This window comes from Ursus americanus, chromosome 9, assembly GCF_024610735.1.
Source record: "Ursus americanus isolate L20-20 chromosome 9, mUrsAme1.1.p, whole genome shotgun sequence".
Taxonomy (NCBI): Eukaryota; Metazoa; Chordata; class Mammalia; order Carnivora; family Ursidae; genus Ursus; species Ursus americanus.
The window spans coordinates 57,184,159-57,206,582 of NC_142135.1; the positions used below are offsets into that span (position 1 = coordinate 57,184,159).

Here is a 22,424-nt window from a genome sequence, read left to right on the forward strand (position 1 = left end):
TATTATTAAACTATATGCAAATGTACAACTAGATTCACTTAGATTCAGGTAAAAAAAGACTAAGTACTAGAAATATGCAATAAGTGTAATTACCATTTACATCTCCAAACAAAGCACATTAATCTTTCTGCAGTACCGCTGATGTAATGTCTCCTTACTTTTGGGAGTATTCGAAGTGGGCAAGCATCCAAAGTTGATAGTGAATTCTGATCAGCAAAGGCACTAGAATAGATGTCTGGGTTGGACATTGTAACAAAGCAAACAATTTCTAAAACTCTTGGAAGATTCTACACAATCATCCATTGGAATCTCTTATTCGAGACATTACAAAATTAATTTATCCAAAAAGGCTGTGAAACTTCTTCGAAAAATACAATCTGATATGTTTGTACTTTTTTTTTAAATTTAAACTTCTCAAAGGCATATACTTTTGAGCTTAAGTTAATGAGGAAACAAAGCATTTAAAATATTTTCTAGAACCAATTTCAGGAACCATTTTGTTGTTGAAAGGACTTGAGAGATTCTCTCCACTCACAGAACATTCTCAGATGGCCCTTAACCAAAAATGATCTGTTGATGGAATTGAATAATGAGAATCTTCTTACAAGTCAAAGAAAAAAATAAGCCATATTTGCTATAATTTTCTCAAAAAAATTATTTTACCTTTTGACCCCTCACACCATAATTTTCTTAAATTTAAGAGTCTGCCATTAGACTACTAGCATGTAGTGTTTAGTGAGTACATATTAAAAACTTAAAATGTATTTCTTTAAAACATTTTACTAATGTTTTTGAAGTGCAGAGTGCACTTCAAATGCACACACACACACACATCTATTTGAAAATACACAGATATAGTATGATATTTCATGAAAAATACAATAATTTCTTTCTGCTTTGCCGTTTGAATAAAATTGAGAAAGTTGATACAGATAAATTCTTTCGTACCACTGATGAGTCTTAGAGAACTAAGTCCTCTTACCCATAGTGCTTATAGATCTAGTGCTTGGAACTTAAATCCGGTTGATCTTACTGTAAATCTAAAAATCTTTTCTTCTGTTCACATGCTGTCTTAGTGCTCATTTACTCCAAGTTTATAAAAAGTACTTGATAAACATTTTTAATTGTATTTTTAAAAATGTTAAGTAATCTTTATTACATTCAAGATAAAAAGCTTCAAGCAGATTAAGCAAGGAACCTGTAGAATACAGACTCTTCACTAAGGCATAATGCCTAAAACAGAATAACCCGAGGTGTGTTTCATGGAATACACATGGTAGTTCGCTAAACAGGGGGTTTTGTTACCAAAAATATTTAGGAAACACTAGGATGTTTTTCTCTTGAAGACATTACAGTACAAACAGCCTGTCAGAAGGCAAATTCAATTTAGTAATTGTATCTATAATAATAGATATGATGAAAATTAATTATCCAACACAAGAAGTTTGAGAAGGAACAACAAAATAAGTTGGAGGCAGGAAAATGAATGCAGAAATAGATTAATTAGAAAACAGAGGAGTAATAGAAAAAATATGCAGAATCCAATATCTTGTACTTACGAAAAACCAATAAAATACTTAAATATATAATCTAATTGAAGTAAGCAAATGTGAATGCAAAGCACAGATATGCAAAATATAGTCTGATGATGAGAGAGGCCTGACGCACAGGAAACGAAAATTCTGATAAAGTTGAACTACTTTGTTCAACTCATGGAAAACTATTTCAGAACCTGGGCAAACTGGGTGATTTTGTAGGAAAATATAAACTACCAAAAAAGATCCATTGCTGTAGAACTAAAAGGACAAGTAGTCATATAACTAGTTACCACTAGCTCCCCCTACTACCCTGAAGAAAAGCACTTGGCCTAGATGGTATCACAGAGAAATTTTATTGAACCTTGGAAAAATAGGAAACATTATTTTGGGCAATCAAAACTAGTCTTATTGTCTAGCTCAACAATGCCAGTTAAAACAACAACAACAAGAAAGGTTAGAGTTTCAGATCAATATTGTTTATAAAATATCAATGGAAAAATCCTAATTGGAATATTGGCAAAAGGAATTTGGCAATTCATTGAAAGAAGAACCAGCATAACCAAATGGGGGTTTATTCCAGGAATGCAAAATTGTTTCACTATTAGAAAATAGGTCAATAAAAAAACGCCTTATTAAGAGATGAAAAATAAAAATTATTAACTACACAGATGCTGAAAAGATATTTAAAAATGTGTTCTTGACTTTGAAAACCCAATATATTATTGAAAATGGCTGTATGCTATCTCCGCAGGGCCTTGGCAATTGGCTGTCCCATTTGCTTGGAACATTTTTTTTTTTTCCTCCAGGCTTTCATATGCTTGGAATTTTCACTCCATTCACCTCTTTATTCAAACATCACTTCCTAAAGGATCTCTTATTACTCTGTGCTCTTACTCTGCTTTACTCTTCTTCTAGCCCATCTTACCAGTTGATACTGTTTTATTTGTTGATTGATTGTCTCCTGAGGGGAGTGCACCATCCCAAGGGATGAAAATGACTAGTCCATGGCATGAATGAGGCTCTTAATAAATATTCATTGAATTAATTTAATTCATATACCCCCTGGCACTCAAACAAGGGCAGGAAGAAGACCAGGTCATTAATTTCCAAGAGCGCAAAAGGGAGGGGTGCCTCTTGTTCCCTTGACCCTGCCCTGCCCCCATTGGATAGGCTAATTTCTGTGAGTCTGCCAAAAATGTAAATAGGAATAAGTGAGATCACCTTGGAAGACTGTTTTGTCTATGAGAAGATTGAACTCTAGGGAGGATCAACATTTTTTTTTTAATTGAGGCAAAATTCACAATAACATAAAATTTACCACTTTTACTATTTTAAAGCGTACTATTGTGTACACTGTGAATTACTACATTCACCTTGTTGTACAACGATCACCACTCTCTAACTCCAGAACATTTCATCACCCCTAAGAGAAACCTCATACCCATTAACAGTTACTCTCCATTTTCTTTCCTCCCAGCCCCTGGCAACCACTAATCTACTTTTGTCTCTGTGGATTTGCCTGTTCTGGACATTTCATTTAAATGAAATTATACAATATGTAGCCTTTTATGTCTGGTTTTCACTTAGCATAATGTTTTCCGAGTTCATCCACATTATACCAGGTATCAGTACTTCAGTGCTGTCTATGGCTACACGGTACTCCATTTGATGGATATACTGCAGCTTATCTGTTCATCAGTTGATGGACCTTTCGTTTATTTCCACTTTTTGGCTATTATGGGTAATGCTGTGAACTTTTGTGGACACATTTTTGTTTTAGTGCCTTTTAAAAAATTTGCTTATTTTTTGAGAGAGAGAGAGAGCGAGAGTGGTGGGGAGGGATGGGGAGAGAGAGAGAATCGCAAGCAGGCTCCATGCTCAGTGCAGAGCCTGATGTGGGGCCCGATCTCAGGACCCTGAGATCATGACCTGAGCAGAAACAGGAGTCAGACGCTTAACCAACTGAGCCACCTGGGTGCGCGTCAGTGCCTTTTTATTTATTTTTATTTTTTTATTTTTATTTTTTTTATTTCTTATTTTTATTTTTTTTTAAGATTTTATTTATTTATTTGACAGCGAGAGAGGGACAGCCAGCGAGAGAGGGAACACAAGCAGGGGGAGTGGGAGAGGAAGAAGCAGGCTCCCAGTGGAGGAGCCTGACATGGGGCTCGATCCCAGGACTCTGGGATCACGCCCTGAGCCGAAGGCAGACGCTTAACGACTGAGCCACTCAGGCGCCCCTCTCAGTTCCTTTTTAAAATTTCTTTTTGGTGTATGTATACATACATACATTGCTAGATATGTGTCTATATATATCTAGGAATGGGATTGCTGGATCAAATGGTAATTCTGTTTAACGTTTTAAGGAACTGCCAGACTGCTTTCCACCGTGGCTGCCTGACTATGGCCATCCTAGTGGGGGTGCAGTAGTATGTCATTGAGCTTTTGGTCTGCAATTCCCTAATGGAACATCGACATTTAAGCAGGGGCTTCAGAAACGTTAAGAGAGGAGACAAAGAATGAGAGAGGAGTAAGACTGTAGCCAGCATCATCTCCTGGACTTATAGTGCCCCCAAGAATTCTCTTTGGTAATCAGTGTGACCATTGGTTTCTTTTTTTTTTTTTTTTTTAAGATTTTATTTATTTATTTGACAGAGATAGAGACAGCCAGCGAGAGAGGGAACACAAGCAGGGGGAGTGGGAGAGGAAGAAGCAGGCTCATAGCGGAAGAGCCTGATGTGGGGCTCGATCCCACAACGCCGGGATCACGCCCTGAGCCGAAGGCAGACGCTTAACCGCTGTGCCACCCAGGCGCCCCAACCATTGGTTTCTTTTTTTAAAAATAATCTTTATTTATTTATTTGAGAGAGAGAGAGAGAGCATGAGTGAAGGGCAGAGGGAGAAGCAGACTCCCCACTGGGCAGGGAGCCCAATGCGGGTCTTGATCCCAGGACCCCGGGATCATGATCTGAGCCAAAGGCAGACACTTAACTGACTGAGCCACCCAGGCACACTGCGACCATTGGTTTCTTATGTCTACTTTGACTTAAATTGCCTTAAGTGCCAAGTCTGGCATGACCTTTCCATAGTTTATAGTTAGTACCTCTGCAGTTTATGGTGCTCATTTATCTAGTTCATCCAGAGACAGCAAGTGTAGAGGTTAAGATCATGGGCTCTGGAGTGAGACTGCTTGGATTTAAATGTTAGCTCAAGGGGGGGTGGCCTTGAGCAAGGTGACTTATCTCTCCCTCATTTCCTTATGTTTTTACAAGTTGGTCTTGTTATGGTGACTGAGATTAGTATGCACAGTGTTTGGAATAGTGCTTGACACATAGTGAGTGCTTTGTATGTTTTGTTGTAATCATCATAATGGTGATGGTGATGCTGATGTTGATGATGGTGATGATGATTTAGCTAGATAATCATTTAGGAAAGGGGCAAGGATAGGTTTATGCTGGATCGAAGTGTAGGATTGAGGGTGGTGATTGTGTATTTACAAAATGGGGCTCTTTGATAACATGCTGTGCTTTCCATAGTTTTATTGTGGTACTAGTATTAGTGACACAGTACAGGTTATTTACTCTTGTGGATTATATTCTGTATTCCACAGGCCATTCTACTAATTTATCAGATTTACATTTGGAACGTAGATTTACCATTATTTAAATGGATGGGGACTAGACTTACTTCAGTTAATTTTCTTCTTCTTCTTCTTCTTCTTCTTCTTCTTCTTCTTCTTCTTCTTCTTCTTCTTCTTCCTTCCTCTTCTTCTTCTTCTTCTTCTTCTTCTTCTTCTTCTTCTTCTTCTTCTTCTCCTTCTTTTGTTTTATGCTGTAGTACAACCATATTATTTTTAAAAATTTGAAATTATGAAAGATCATCATTTTTAATTCCGTCACTTCAAAGCATTCTGTCCTAGTTTCTAGTACATGTTTTTGTATTTTCCCCTGGGCATTTTAAACATAATTATAATAATTCTACAAATAGAATAGACTGTCCCTACCCTCCTTTAAAGCTTATTTTCCGCTGCCCTGTGAATCTTTTTTAATAGGTTCTAATTTTTGAAATTCTTCAAGACTTAACATTTAGATCCCATAAAAGATATATTTCCAAAATTTATAGATGTGAATAGAGAAAGAACCCTCTCCTATCTAGACGTTTTATATACATACAAGCTTGAAAGTGTGCCAAGGACTATTTTATAGCTTTATGATAAAACCTATTATTTTTCTATAGCAAGTAAAAAGAATGCTTAGCAGTGCCAAAATGTGTACAAAGAGTCAAAATAATCAACATGTCATTTGAATTCTAAGTTTTGGCCTTGAGAGGTCTTTAAACATAGATTCTGCAAATATTTTACAGATAAGTAAACTGAGATAGAAAGATTAAGTGACATTTCTGTTTTCAGTCAATGTTAGAAATAAACACAGAAATCCAAAGCCTCTCCTTATTAGATGAGAAGATAACTTGTTCATATATTTTAGGACATAAACCTGTAGAGGAGATATGAATGCTTAAGCTGGGTTGAGATTTATGAATAATGCTATCAAATAAAATGAGGCAATTATTTTTCAATTTTTAAAAGTTCTCATGTTATTTGGAATATGTCTTTCTCACCTTGTAAAAATGATACTTAGGAAAGTGGAGATGTTAGAGAGTAAGGCAGTCACCGAATGGTAGGGATGACACATGGCTTTCAGTTCAAACTTACACAAAAGGAGTCTACAAAGAGGGCATTAATGAAGTAACTTTAGGGAGGGTGGCAAAGATAGATGGTATGGAAACTTGTTATAACCGACTACCAAATAGAAGTATAAGAACAAGACTGTGTATATTCTTCTAAGGATGCTTATATAAGAATACAAAATCTTCCCTTAACTCAAAAATCAAAACAAGACTGTATAAGGAGTGTCAAGTGCTAATTCAAAGGAACTAAATATATATCCTTTCTTCAGTGCTGTATTGACTTTTGATGTCTTGAAGATAGGCCAAATCTAAAGACTTTTTTGAGGCTCTAAAGAAAGGGAAGATTCTTTTTTATTTTGTTTGAAATTTTATTTGTTTATCTTTTGTAAGACTTCCGGTGGACAGAAGACAAAGTGGCATGGGAGGGGGAAAGTCCTTACAAGCAGCCTTTATTAAATTAGACTATTAGCAGTGTGACACACGATGCCATTATTCTTACTTTTCACCCTTGATAAGTTAGTCAGTTGTGTCTCTTTTTTGGTCCTGCTTGGCTTGACATACCATAAAAACATAGGATTTCATTATGGAGGTCTCTTTGTTTCAGCAGCTATTAAGTAAAATGCCTCTGAAGTCTATCAGTGGACCTTTGGTTTAGAAAGAACTCTTGCATTAGGTTCTCTAGCCTACCAGGGACGTAGCCAATTTTAATAAACAAATGGGAACATGAAAATAAAAGAGGATAAAGCAGATTTTTTAGGAAGCGACTTAAGACTTGTTTCCTGAACTCTGAAGTTAGACTTCGGTTTGATTCCTCACAACTGTGTTGGGGACATTTGTTACCTCTCATGGTGACCATGGGGACATCTATCTCACCCGGCTGCTGTGAGATTAAATGAGAGAGAGAGAGGAAAACTAACCATGGTGCTGTATGTGGTCTCTTGCTTGCGTGGACCTTGAAGTCATCCTCAAATCACATAAGCTGTATTGTAGGCTATAGTGATACCACAGAGCCATGGTTCTCAGACTGTTAGTATGAAAGACTCCCCAGGGAATCTTATTAAAATGAGGGTTCTTGTTCTGTCCCCAGAGCCCGATTTAGCAGATCAGGGGTGGAGCACAGGAATATACATCTTTAACAAGCACTGAGTATAATTCTAATGAATTATATTCATGTATATTTGCACTTGCAAAATACATTTTAGATCCTGTGGGTAGAAGCCCTTTGAACCTGAAACTTTAATAGCCTGGATGGGTGAGTTTTCATGGCCCATCTTTTAACAGTAATCACTATGGGAATGTAAAAATTGACCACAAAATTCTCATTGAGAAAAATCAAAAATAGGAATGTAAGATTAGGTAAATATCTGCTAATTTTTAGAAATATGTATATCACTTGTTAAAAGTACTTTACCAAAAATGAGCTTAATGTTTGAAATAAATATAGAAAAGTACTTCTCTTTAGAACACATCAGCCTTCAAAGTTAATAAACTTTGAGTGTTTCTTTAGCAAAGGAAAAAAATAATTAGAGACCAGGACCTAACATACGAAGTGACTTTCTGCATTGTCTCTCCTATAACTGAGGCTGGGTGCCATTATCGAGAGTACTCTGGCTAATCTTAATTGTCGTGTTGATATGAGGAGATGTGATATATAAGATAAACCACATGGGGTAGAATAGTAAGAATCATTTCTAAGTTAGAGGATGGAATGAAACTAGAATGAAACAAGTCAGGCATTTGGTCTTGGTATTTTCTGTTGCTAGTGCTAGAGTAGTTTACTTTTTCTGTTAAAATACGACAAACCTAATTTTTCCTCTGATAGTTACACAGTATAATACACATATACATATGTATCCACATGCATACACGTACACATATATAGAGCCATGTCTGATGGCTGAAAAGGAAGAGGCCCCAAGGGCTCTTTAGTGTGCAATTAATATTTTGGTCAGAAAATCAGTAGATTGTTTCAGTATGGTTATGTGTTATGACATCATATTCCAGTAAAGTCATAATGAACAGAAATTTTGTTTGTCTCTGTGGCAAACCGAAATGAGTTTTGTAATTGTCAGCAGGCCTTAGTGATTATAGTGGCGCCCACTCCCTCTACTGTAGTTAAAGGTCTGTTAGCATTCCAGTTGTGGACCTCTGTTTTCAGAAGTGTATAATTAATTGTAAACATTTGCTCTATGGTGAAAGCTTGCCATATAAGATCTTAGTACAGGAGTAAATTTCTGATTTCAGGTTGTTTGTTTTAAAGTTTTATAGCGGAACAAGTTAAAAATATGCATGGCATTCTGTGTAGGTGGAAACCTGAATTTTGTGGTATACAAAATGAAGATAACCTGCATTTATTACATTAGTCTGTTAAGATACCTGCGTCAAGGGGATCTAAACTAGTAGGAAAGTGCACTTCAGGAATGTAGTAAGAAATTGTGCACCTCAGTGTACTACTTATTGTAATCAAAGAGCAAAACAGATTGTGGTTTTTAATGCTTTTTAGTCTTTGCATATTAAAAGTCTTTTACCATAAGTGATTTTTTCTTCCTTTAGCTTTTTTATATTTGCCAATTAAAAATGAAAACATATGACATAATAAAAACAGATTTAAAATACTTTATCTTAAAGTAATAGAAAACTGTGGGCCAAGAAAATTGTCTTTAAGAATTTAAAACAGCGACTGTTACTTTTTTTTCATGCTCTGGATTTCTCCACGAACGTTTGACACTGTTGATTTCCCTGACATTGTGCGGTAATTTCTTTTCTAACTCTGACCCTCTTTCATCTCCTTCACTGCCGTCTATTATTTCCCCTGCCTTTTGATCATGGGCCTCAATCAGATCCCAGCCTCAGGCTCTCTTTTTTGGTTCCTTTACACTTACCCTTTCCAGGTGCTTATCCGCTCACATGGTTTCAATTACTGCCACCCAGATCCGCATCTTCAGTGCTGACGTACCTTTTCTAGTCCTTTTACCTTCTGTAAACCTCCCTAATTAGTCCCATCTGCTTGGTGAATTCTTGTACTACGGGCTCTGCCCAGTTTATCTCAGGGTGAATATGGAACACTGCTCTTTGGCTGTCCAGTAATCATCCAGAACTTAGTAGGACTTCAGTTGGACTTCCCTTTGCTTGGAACAGACATTTTTCAGCACTGGAGTGATTTTAACTTAATTCTTTGGCATTACATTGTAAATCCACCATTGCGTCAAAATCAGTCCTTTTTAGTTTTGTTAAATTGCCCAATTCAGTGGTCTTAGTTCTCAGTCATCATTTTACTTGATCTGTGAGTATATAATTTGACACAGTTGACCACTCCCTCCTCCTAGATAGACTTTTTCCCATTTGGTTTTTAGGAAGGACACTGTGCTTGCCTGGTTTTTCTCCTGTTACTCCTTCCCACAGAGTTCTCACTGTCTTGTGGTTTTAAAGATTTTATTTATTTATTTTTGTGAGAGAGAGAGCAAACGAGTGAGCACGAGTGAGGGTGGGGGGAGGGAGAAGCAGATTTTCTGCAGAGCAGGGAGCCCGATGTGGGACTTGATCCCAGGACCCTGGGATCATGACCTGAGCCGAAGGCAGATGCTTAACTGACTGAGCCACCCAGGCGCCCCTGTCTTGTGGCTTTAAATTCCAGAGAGAGAGAGAGAGATGATCCCAAATTTTATATTCATTTTGGACCTCTTCCCTAGAGTCCAGACTCAGAAATCTGACTGTTCATTTGACATCTCCACTCGGATGTCTAAACAAGCTGAATAATTTAACATTTCCAAACCAGAGCTGCTGATATCCATGCCCAACAAACAAATCCTTCTGCAGTCTTCACCAGTTCACTGTATGGGTACTCTCTCTTCCACTTGTTCAGCTCAGGAACCTTGCGGTCATCCTTGACTCCTCTCTCATATTCCATAATTAATCCTTGGGTAAACCCTATCTGTTCTACTTACTATTATTATTTTTTTGTTTGAAGATTTTATTTACTTATTGAGAGAGAGAGAGAGCATGCACACAGGAGAGGGCAGGGGCAGAGGGAGACAGGATCTCAGCCAGACTCCCTGCTGAGCACAGAGCCCAGTGTGGGGCTTCATCCATGACCCTGAGATCATGACCTGAGCTGAAATCAAGAGTCGGATGCTAGACCAACTGAGCCACCTGGACACGGCCCCCCACCCCGGTCTCTACTTTTGAAATTCATTCTGAATCCCACTGCTTCTCATTACTTGCCCTGCTCCCACCCCAGTTCAGGCCCCTATTGCTTTTCTCCTGTATTATTGTAGTAGTCTCCTGATAGATCTCCTTGCTTCCATTATCATTTGCCTGCAGTCTGTTCTCAACATACTAGTCAGGTGATCCTTCCAAAAAAGTTGCTTCTCTTCAAACCTTCTAGTGGCTGGCCATTTCACTCAGGATAAATCCTTACAATAATTTCTAGGTAAGGCCCTATGGAATCTGGCTACTACTTTTCATTTCTTAACTTTTCTTTCCTGATCCCTCCGCTGTAGCCAGATAGGCATCTTCTGAATTACTTGAATGTGCTTGGCACACTGCTGCCCCGGAGCTTTTGCACTCGCTGTTTTCTCTCCCTCAAGTACACTGTTCCAGATATGTGGGTGGCTTCCTCCCTCACATATTTTAGATCTTTACACAATTGTCATCTTCTCAGTGAGACCCTCCCTGGCCACCCTAAAACCCACCTCCCTGATACTTCTGACATCTCCTTTTTCTGTTTAACTTAGAGCTCTAACATACTAGATATTCTGCATATTACCTTATTCGTCATCTGTCTTACCCAGTACAATGTGTTTTTGTTCACTGTCATATTCCCTTATCATAAAGAATGGCCTCCATAAATAATTGTTGAATTAATGAATTTTATTGCGTATCCTCTTAATATTTTCTTAATTTCTTTTACTTTGTTCTTTCTTCATTATCCTCTCATATTTGCATCACTGCTGCTTTCTAGTTGTGACTCCTTACTTCAGTCATTAAACACAAACCTGCTAAAAATTTTCTCTTTAAATATATTTTATTGCAGTATTGCTTATCTGCTTAAGAATTGGCTTACCTCCCCATTCTTTCTTCTGTTCAGTCTGATCTTACTACTTGGCAAAGTACTTATTCCTTTGGAATGGAGTACTAGCTCCATCTCTGTCTCTCCCGTGTCTGGCCATAACTGTCTTCTGCTGAAGTCACAGTGCTCTGCGTGCTATCCCCTAAATGGGCTTGCTTGTCTCTTGCCTCTGTTGTGGCTCCCCTTCAGTACCAGACCATTTGGCTCACATCTGTCAAAATCTGACTGAAAACTGAAAACTTCTTAGTAAAAGTTTTCCGTGATAAAATTGAATAATTTTTACTATATTATGTTTAATATTGTTTCTATAATATGCTTTTCATGGAGAAATAGATCTATAGCTATATTGATTCATATTTTATCATTTATAAATACATTTGTGTGGTTAATACTTGACTGGGGTGAATACATTATATGGTTGCTATCATTTTCAAGAAAACAGATGTTACTAATGGGGGCGCCTGGGTGGGTCAATCGTTAAGCGTCTGCCTTCAGCTCAGGGCGTGATCCCAGGGTCCTGGGATCAAGCCCCACATCAGGCTCCTTGATCCACTGGGAAGCCTGCTTCTTTCTCTCCTACTCCCCCTGCTTGTGTTCCCTCTCTCACTGGCTGTCTCTCTCTCTGTCAAATAAATAAATAAAATCTTAAAAAAAAAAAAGATGTTACTAATGATTACAGAATGGTTTTATTGAACTAACATCAATATTTTTATTTTCTTATTTTAGGTATCATTGCCCAATGCCCAAGATCTTTTATGTTCAGCTGACTGTAGGAAATAATGAATTTTTTGGGGAAGGAAAGACTCGACAAGCTGCTAGACACAATGCTGCAATGAAAGCCCTTCAAGCACTGCAGAATGAACCTATTCCAGAAAAATCACCTCAGGTATGTTACTGCCACCTGTGACAGTCTCTTCCTTGTAAGTTCCCCAGTGAGATTATTGGTAAGACAAATAAATGCATTTTTAAAAATAAAAGGAATAATCTCTTCTGATCGGCAAGAATATTAGCGTGGTGACCCGCTGTGATTTGCTTCTCAGTTCACCTGTCTACTGTACTAGACTCACATGTTCCTGCTAGGATGACCTTACCTCTGAGAACTTCGGTTCACCTATGGAGTTTACTTCTCAGGCAGCACAGGACCTGGGGATGTAAACAAGGATGAGAAATAGCATTCATTTACCTTTCATTTAATGCTTATGAGCATAGATTACATTGTGTTCATTTAGAATCAAGGAGTTTAAAGTGGAACAGATTTTCGTGGATTTTTTTCAGTCCTACTTTATTTTACAGACCAAGATATTGAGGCTGATGTTGAGTAATTGCACCCATTCCCATGGCTTCGACTGCCTTTTCTGTTGATTTCAAAATGGTATCTCTGGCTCAGACATGCCTTATAAGTCACCTTCTTATTGAGTAGTAATTGCAAATGGTTCTGTTCACCCCTACATTTCCCCTGCCCTCAAACCTCTTGTCCTGCCCCTTTGAGATTCATCTTATAGTTAATGGCTGACTTAGGTGTTTTTCTCCTTGTATACTTTCATTATGACTCTTATCTGTTTGCTTCTCTGTTTTCACACTAAGTCATAAGTTTCTTGGCAGTAGGAATACTGTCTCTTGACCTTTTTATCTCTAATACCCTGTGTTCAGCTTATATGAATCTCGTCGAAAGTATGTGTTAAAGAAGTGAATAACTAAATTGGTGCCAGAGCCAGACAGAGCTCCAGACTCCTGATATGTGTCCTATAAACGTTATATAATTTAGTCTTTACAGGAGATTAAATAGCATATTAGAATATCAGGGAAAGTGGTGTGGGGGGGGAGGGGGATAGACATCTCTAAAGAGAATTGAGTCTGGGGACATAGGATAAACTCAAATTAGTAGATGGTGAGTAAAAGATTTCTACACTCAGCATTTATCCTTCCACTTTTAGCAAAAAAAAAAAAACAAAACCCTAAAAATTAAATCACAAAAAGCCTCGCAGCAAAGCCCACAACTCTTGTGGTTATGGTTTCTTGTTTCTTACTGTATTTTAAATAGTCCCTCTTGATTGTAGAATATATGTACAGTTTGTTACAAAGTGAAGATTCATTGTCTCCTGTTTTTTGTGATTTAGAATGGCGAATCAGGAAAAGAAATGGATGATGACAAAGATGCGAATAAATCTGAGATCAGCTTAGTGTTTGAAATTGCTCTGAAGCGAAATATGCCCGTCAGTTTTGAGGTATGTGCTCAGCAGTGATCTTCCCTTTTTCTCCCCCTGCTCCTGTTTAAAATAAACAAACAAATTAACTAACTTGCATACTAGTATCCTGAAAGAGTTAATGTGCTTCCGTATGTTCAGACTCTCCATCATGAAATCATACAGGCCCTGGGGAAAATAGAACTTACTATAATATCATGGATTTCTGCTGATCTCTTTGGCTTTTCTGTATTAAATAATTTGTATATATGGCATTTTAATTTTCAACATGAAATTAATTTTCTGAGTATAAGATAATTTGTAGTAAGGTTTGGTGTTTTTAATAGGATTAAATTGAAAGTATACAAGTTAATAGTGACATGTATATATTACTACTAAATTCTTCTAAATTTGTGGAATCAAAATAGGTTTAAATTTAACTTTTACTAATAAATCGCTAAGAAGTAATTAAGCAGCTCTCCATTTTACAACCAGATAAACATGTCACAAAATGTTTTTAAAATGTGAAATTTTTATTAAAAGGGAAAAATTTTAAATTATTGTAATACCTCCTTCATTAAGAAGTCCCTAATTTTGTAACTCAGATATCTAGAAAATAGGCAAGATCCAGGGAATAAGCTGAAACAGTCATGGAGTAGCCTTCAAATTATGGATGTTCGCCAACTAGAAAGCTCCCTCATTTTATTTACTGGCAAGACCAACCGACCTCAACCGAGAACCTATCTCCTTAGGCACAGTTCTCCTCAGTTGGGTTATCTGATCTCTCACCCTGTGGCAGATTAAAAGCAGCAAAATGAGGAAGGCAGGGATGCAAGGTACTTGAGGGCCTGATCGTCTCAGCAAGAAATGGTAGGGCAAATATAGAAGAGCTATCAAAAGCAATTGCAAATACTCAAAAGTTATTGGAACATGGGCTTTTAAAGGCTACAATGAATAGAACAGTTTTATGTCTTAGAAGTCCTTGGAAGCATCAGTATATTATAGTATAGAATATTTGGTTTTCATAATGCTGATCTAATGTGAGCAATAAAAAGTCAGATATTTAGTATTCTCTGTTAAGTCAGTTAAGTATATAGTTTTTTTTTAAATTGAAGAGGCTATCCATCAAAGGAGTTAAAATAAACAGTTTTGACTGTGTTTCAACTAGTAAACTTAAATTACATGAAAGTATGCTTATCACAAGTTTCTTTCTTTTTTTTTTTTTTTAAATGGGTAGGTTTTGTATTTGGTTCGCTTTGCTGGGATAAATAGAATTACATGTTACAGCTGACAAAGGAAGGATAAGGCAGATGTTACATAAATTCACATTAGTGTTTACACTTATGTTGTTATAAAACCATGAATCAAATAGGCACATTCAGTATTTATTTGTGATTTTATGGTGGATTCTTCAGTCTTTGTTGAAAGGCATGATCTAAGTGGTACAAGTTAATAAATAGTCTGCACCTAGAATTCATAATATTTCTTTATCCTTATATTTCATGGGGAGCAAGGGGAGATGACCAGGAATCTCTTTTTTTTTTATTTTAATGTTTTTTTATTATATTATGTTAGTCACCATACAGTACATCCCTGGTTTCTGATGTAAAGTTCGATGATTCATTAGTTGCGTATAACACCCAGTGCACCATGCAATACGTGCCCTCCTTACTTATCGCAAGTTTCTTATCCCCAATTATGTTGGATTATTGAGATACTGTGTTGTTTTCCTTTTCCTTTTCTAATTGGTATCTAATATTAGAAGACAATTTCAATATAAAGTTAAATGGTAAACTATTTAACCAAGTAGGATATCTTTTATAGGTCAGAATTTTGAAGGAGAATAAAGTTTTGACCATTTGGGTTTTGGAAGGCATCTTTCCTCCAAAAGCTGGCATAGTTTAAAGAACACATTAATACAGGGTTTAGGAATATTCACAGCTGACAGATTCATAATCCATTACTCTAGAAAGATAGGTATTTTTTATGGCATGTCTACTTACCTTTTTAAGATCATGTCGCAGAAAGTAAACATTCCTTTCTAGCTATCAGCCTTTGAAGCCTCCATCAAAAACAGGTTATTTTCACCCATAAGTTACTTTTGAGAGCCTTCCACCTGAAGGATGCTTTATGGGCTAAAGAACTCTGGGAAGAAGTAGTGTTGTACTTCAGTAACTTACCCTTACAGAGAAGAAAGTAGAGATGTACACAGTTATATATAAATTACTGTTCTGGATGGTCTGTGTATCTAATCCAATATGGTATGTTTTATATTCTTAATTTTCTGTTCCATAAGAAAGTGGGTCACCATAATTTGACTTGCCTATTTTAAGCTAGTAAAATACAAATTTTGACTATGAATTGAATGTATTTATTTGGTTTTGGTTTTTTGTTCTTTCAACTTCAGTTCATTAAGCATCATAAGTATCATAAATGAATGTCCCTATATAATATCTACTTAACTTTATTAAAGAAATCTATAATTTTGGCATGATTCTTTATAATTTCAATTTTGATTACGGTACGAACATTTTAAAAAGGCTCATGTGATGAGAACATTTAAGTGCCTATATTAAATATTTTACTTATATTTTATAGGTTATTAAAGAAAGTGGACCCCCACATATGAAAAGCTTTGTTACTCGGGTGTCAGTGGGAGAGTTCTCTGCAGAAGGAGAGGGAAATAGCAAAAAACTCTCCAAGAAGCGCGCTGCCACCACCGTCTTACAGGAGCTTAAGAAACTTCCACCTCTTCCTGTGGTTGAAAAGCCAAAATTATTTTTTAAAAAACGCCCTAAAACAATAGTAAAGGTAAGTGTGTGCTTGTGAACACTGGTCAGTTTTGCTGTATAGATATTATGGTAACTCTAGATAAAAGTTTTTCCATGGGGCAGGCACCGACACCTATGGATTGTATCCAGCCCCAGAGTCAAGGGTGGCCCCAAACTATACATTAATAACAGTTCTGTTTTGTTTTTAGACACTGGACACCTGTGTTTGTTCATCAAATAATCCTACCTTCCATATTTGTAGTTTTCTGTAAAAAGATACTTTCTCATTCATGGTCACCTTTAGTGTAATTCTCATCAGGACTGTGTAAGGTAGATGACGTTACCCCTTTTTACAAGTAAGGTTTTATGAAACATGTTCAAAGAATTTGCTCGCTTTTATTCACCTGGGCTGTGGAGCAACTTGTACTACTCTGATCTCCAGTCCAGTGTTCTTTCTGCACACTAGGCTGCGGTGTAGTAGCGTCCTGGGCTATCGTGGGATGGTGGTAGGTTGCAGAGTAATAACCGTATGACCAACACCAGTGCCGGTGACAGCAGCAGTGGCTGGTACCTATAAAGCACCGTGTCCCCCAGCACTTCATGTGCTTTATCACATCTAATCCTCCGAGCAGCCGGGTGAGGTAAGTGGTAGTATTTTGTTTCTCTTCTTTCAGGCATGTATGCCTTGCCAAGAAGAAAACAGAGCACACACTTTTTCAAGATGTTGTAACTCTTTCTTTGACTAGAGCAGATTTTTTGTTGTTTACACTAACAACCACCACCACCACCAAAAAAGAAATGCGATGATTCAGCACTGAGTACAGGACACTGCCTGTGGGTGCTCAGTGTGTATGACACGCATGAGCTAGAGTCCTGCTCACAGACAGAGCCTCCAGCTGCCAAGTCAGTGTAGCCTTCTGGCTAGGTTCTCCAAATCAAGGATGACAAAACTGAAGCACGGTTAACCCTTGAACAACATGGGCTTGAACTGCATGAGTCCATCTATATGCAGATTTTTTCTATAAATGCAGTATAGTGAATGTATTTTCCTTATGATTTTCTTTTTCTTGTCTTCTTGTGGTTTTCTTAATAACATTTTTCTTCTACTTTAGTGTAAGAATATAGTATATAATACAGCGTACCGTACATGTGTTAATTCACTGTTTTATTTTTATCGGTAAGGCTTCTGGTCAACCGTAGGCTATTTGTAGTTAAGGTTTTGGGGAGTGAAAACAAAAAAACAAAAAGAAGTTATACATGGAGTTTTGACTGAGTGGGGCATCGGCACTCCCCCCTCAACATTATTCAGGGTCAGCTGTACATTTTATCTCTGATGAACCTCTTTTGTTTAGATTACACAATGGTACAACTACAGTATTTTTATAGATTTTCTGCCTTTTGCACCTTTGTTTTATTTAAAAATATGTGCATATGTATTTACATAATAAATAACTATATAAACACGTGTTCCTACTTTTTTTTTTAAAGATTTTATTTATTTATTTGACAGAGAGAGAGAGCGCACACGCACAAGCAGGGGGAGTGGCAGGCAGAGGGAGAGGGAGGAGCAGGCTCTCAGCAGAGCAAGGATCCCGATTGTGGGGCTCGATCCCAGGACGCTGAGATCATGACCTGAGGTGAAGGCAGATGCTTAACCAACTGAGCCACCCAGGCGACCCATACACGTGTTGTTCTTAATGAATGCTGTCATTATCTCACTGAGAAGATGTAGGTTATGTGTTCCCTGAAATAGCATTCTACATCATATGTAAGGTAGACTAAAACTAAATGCCAAATAGACCCATTTATCATGAACCCTGTTGGTTCTGAGGGCTGGCTTTCATTCATATTCTCCAACCACATGGTTAGGAAGTAGGATATGGCTTTAAGAACATAACGTTTGGATTCAGTTTTGAGTGTGAATCCCTGTGACCTGAGCAATTTACCTAACTTTGCTAATCTTATATTTCTTTATTTATGAAAGTAGAAATAATAACTGAACTTGCTTCATAGGATTGTTATGTGTTAACTGAAATATATACAGAATGTGTTAGTAATTATTATTAAATATTTATTAACAATACAAATAATAAGTGCTCGATAAAGATTAGCTATTGTTATTTTGTATCTAACTCTGCCTATTCACATTTTATATGTATGTGAATATATCCATGGTCTGTTTTCTTAAATATTTTTTAAATAATTTTCATGATTGAGGTATAGGAGAAATACAATGAAATATTAGTGTCAGGTGTATAATATATTGACTCAACAGTTCTACACATTACTGAGTACTTAGTCACTATCTGCCACTGTTTGTTGTTACAGTGTTATTGATTATATTTTCTATGCTATACTTTTCATCCCTGTACCTTATTTATTTTGTAACTGGAAGTTTTTAGCTCTTAATCCCATTCACCTATTTCGCCCATTCCCCTCCCTTCTGCCAACCACCAGCTTGTTTGTTCTCTGGATTAGTCTGTTTTTGTTTTTTTTGTCTTAAATCTTTTTATATATACAATAGCTTTTCCACAATGAAAGAACAGTGTTCTGCATTGGAATGGCAGTACAAAACTGTTCACAAACATTTCCATCTAATTTATTAAACTAAATCTAATCTTAGTAAGTTACAAATAATGCCATTAGGCTAGAAAAGATCTGTTCATTTTTATGGTAGGATATAAACATAACTCCTGTTTTAACTATAGCCATTAAAAGCAAGATTATTGTTTAAATGTTATTCCCCAGAGTGGGGATAAACAGTTGAATTCTCACAATTATTTGCTGCTACTTCTAGTATCTAAGTATGTTATTCCAGAACTTTCTTCGTATCCAGCATTCAGATCTCAGCTTGAACTTAACTTCTTTAGGGAAGCCTTCTTCGTTCTCCCCTACTCCCAGATTAGCTTAGCCCCTTGCATTTTTCTTCACATACATCACACTTGGAATTATTTGTACCATGTCTGTCTTATGTTAAAATAAAACGTACAGACATCTTCTGAAATGGAAGGTTATTTTGAAGAAGCAGCATGCATACAGTGAGTTGGAATCTAGATAATTTTAAGTATGGTGGGCCAATATAGGGGTAGGTTGAAAGAATATCTTGGCTTTCAGTATTTTTATCCTTCCTTGTAGGTCTTATACATCTAGGCTCTACAGTTCCTTGTTATGCAGTAGAAGCAGAGAATAGACCATTGATGATTTACCTTGATTTTATTTAAAATAAAACATCACATTATTTTAATTTTCTTAATCATGCTGTGATATAGCTGTTATCCTGTTTTACAGATGGGATCCTTGATGTTTAAGAAACTTACCCAAGATCATGTAACAGTCAGGTTCCAGGTCCAGTCATGTCTGATTCCAGTGCCCATTGGAAACTGGTTGATTGTGAACTCCTTTTGGATTTTAAGATTAACTCTACAGAGTTACCTTGTTAAAATGTAAGACTGTACTAGTGATGTCTCTGGGTTTATATATATATATATATATATATATATATATATATATATATATATATTTTTTTTTTTTTTTTTAAGGTAGTGTTCTTCTATAAGATGAGACTACAGAGAAGTGTTTCCGATGTTGGAGATAAAGTTTTCTGGATACAACTGTTATAAGACTTTCTATACTAGTTTGTGGAAAGATGACATAAGACTTGATATCCAAGGACTAACTTAATTGTCAAAGATGCTAATAGTTAATTTCAGTCAAGGGAAGAAACCAGCCATTCTTAATGTTCTCAGACTCCATTATTATTTAATTGGATTTATGCTTCTGTTTTTTTTGTCATTGGAATCCGTTTCAACAACAGTGTTTTGGAACTTAAGAACATTTTTTTAAGAGGGAGGGAGGGGCAGAGGGAGAGGAAGAGAGAGAATTTTAAGCAGGCTCCATGCCCAGCGTGAAGTTGGATGCGGGTCTCAATCTCATGACCCTGAGATCATGACCTGAGCCAAAATCAAGAGTCAGATGCTTAACCAACAGAGCCACCCAGGTGCCCCATGGAACTTACGAACATTTTTATAAAAGGGGCAAATTAAACAAGAATAGACAACGTATCCTTGAAAATACATTTTTATTTTAATATCTTCATGATCTAGGCATATTTCTAGTGTTAGACTCAGAAGCTTCCCTTCACCTTTTCATCGTTATCCTAATCTTAGACTTGTAACTAATTGTCTGTATTTGTTTTTTTTCTCCTCAGTACTTTACTTCCTTTATAATTCATTTAGTATCCATTTTTTTGTATGTAAGTAGAAGTAGAAACTGTTATTTCATCAAAAGTTAACATTTTCCTTTTCCCTCTTCTTCTTCCACCTATTACAGTACTAAAATTCTCAGTCTTTTTCTTCTCTTACTCTCCCCTAGGCTGCTCTTCATACTTCTAGGGCTTCAATTCAGTCTTTATAGAGATGATTCCCAAATGCTCTTCTGTGCTCTACGCTGCCTATTGGACGTCTTCACTTTGTAATTTCACAGACCCATCAAACTTATCATAACCTCCTTCTCCTCCAGCATTCCTTATTATAGTGCCTGGCATCACCATCCCACTGCTGAAACAAAAACCTGGGAGTCATTTTTAACTTCTCACCTAGCCATTATATCCAGTCAGTCATCAAGTCCTATTGAATCTATTGCTTAAGTATTTCTTAAGTTGGTTCATTTATTCCCATCTCTCTGCCACTCTTTTGGTTCAACTCACAATCATCTCTTGCCTGAACTGTTAAAGCAGTTTTTAATTGGCCTTCCTACAATACTTTTGACATCAGCTGAGATTTTAAAAAGTGTTATCTTTTAGAGACATCAGTCCGATCATGTCATGCCTCTGTTTGAAATCTTTTAGTAATTTCCCATTGCTGCTTGGATAAAGTCCAAAATCCTAAACGTAATTTAAAAGATCCTGCAGGATCTGACCTGCAGCACCAACTAGATATGGTTGAGACCCAGCAGTTCTCAGGAGGAGCTCACTCTATACATAAGTTTAGTGTAACATCTGTCGTCTGTAACATAGTGATAACCCTTGTCTCTAATACCTGATTTGGAAGAAGTTTTCACAGGTGGAATTAAATTTCTGACCATGTGATAAATAAAAAGCTTTATTTCTAGGAATAATATATGAAGAACATTCATATGCACAAGAGATTTGCAGAGTTTTTTTTTTTAAACCTTTTAGAAGGTTTATAAGTTTTAAAAGACTTAAAAAAGCTTTCCTCATAAACATTGCCCATATAATGTTAAAAATAGAGTGCCTTCTAAATGGTTTATATAGTATTTGTAAGTTAAAAATCTTATTAAGTAAAAGTAAGACCTACTGCCCAAATTGAACATAGAACATTTCTCAGTGAGATTGAAGGCATATGTTTGCCTCTCTCCTGTCACATCTGGATACCACCTCACATAGTTAATCACAATCATTAGTTTTATATTTAACAATTCCTTACCTTATAATTTTACTATATGTTTATTTTTCTGAAAAAATGGCATTTGGTTAGTTAGCTTTTAAAACAGCTTTATTGAAGTATAATTGACATATAATGAAGTGTACATATTTAAAGCATACGATTTGATATGTTTTGATATATGTGTACACCTGTGAAACCATGACCATAATCAAGGTAGTGAACCTATCCATTACTCTCAAAAGTTACCTCGTGTCCCTCTGTAATCCCCCGCATCCTCCATTCCCAAGAAACTACCCTTTTATTGGCTGACTTCTTTCACTTAGCATAAATCATTTTGAGATTCATTCATGTTGTTTCCTGTATCAGTTATTGGTTCTATTTTAATGCCAAGTAGTATTTTGTTGTATAATTATACCACCCTTTGTTTATCCATTCATCCTTTGGTGGATATTTTGGATGTTTCTCATTTGGGGCTATAAAGCTGCTATGAACATTTGTGTATAAGTCTTATGGCCATAAGCTTTCCTTTTTTGAGGGGGAGGTAAATGCTTGGGAGTGAATGAGTTAGTCATTTAGTAGGTATATATTCAGCATTTTTAGAGACGGCCAATTGTTTGTTTGTTTGTTTCTTTCTTTCTTTTTAATGTTATGTTAGTCACCATACAGTACTTCATTAGTTTTTGATGTAGTGTTCCATGATTCATTATTTGCGTATAACACCCAGTGCTCATTGCAGGATGTGACCTCCTTAGTACCCATCACCAGGCTAACCC

The 22,424-nt window shown here is 36.6% G+C and overlaps 1 protein-coding gene across 24 annotated transcripts in view; it reads left to right on the forward strand.

Annotated features, from left to right (window-relative positions):
* The window catches only part of STAU2 (staufen double-stranded RNA binding protein 2), a 312,861-nt gene that overhangs the window by 107,483 nt on the left and 182,954 nt on the right, over nt 1–22,424 (forward strand). For all 24 annotated transcript variants that reach the window (XM_045810157.2, XM_045810160.2, XM_087864805.1 and 21 more), the window contains 3 exons: nt 12,019–12,178; nt 13,410–13,517; nt 16,074–16,286. In XM_045810157.2, coding sequence (XP_045666113.2) covers nt 12,019–12,178; nt 13,410–13,517; nt 16,074–16,286 — 481 coding nt within the window. The remainder of the gene's footprint in view (nt 1–12,018; nt 12,179–13,409; nt 13,518–16,073; nt 16,287–22,424) is intronic.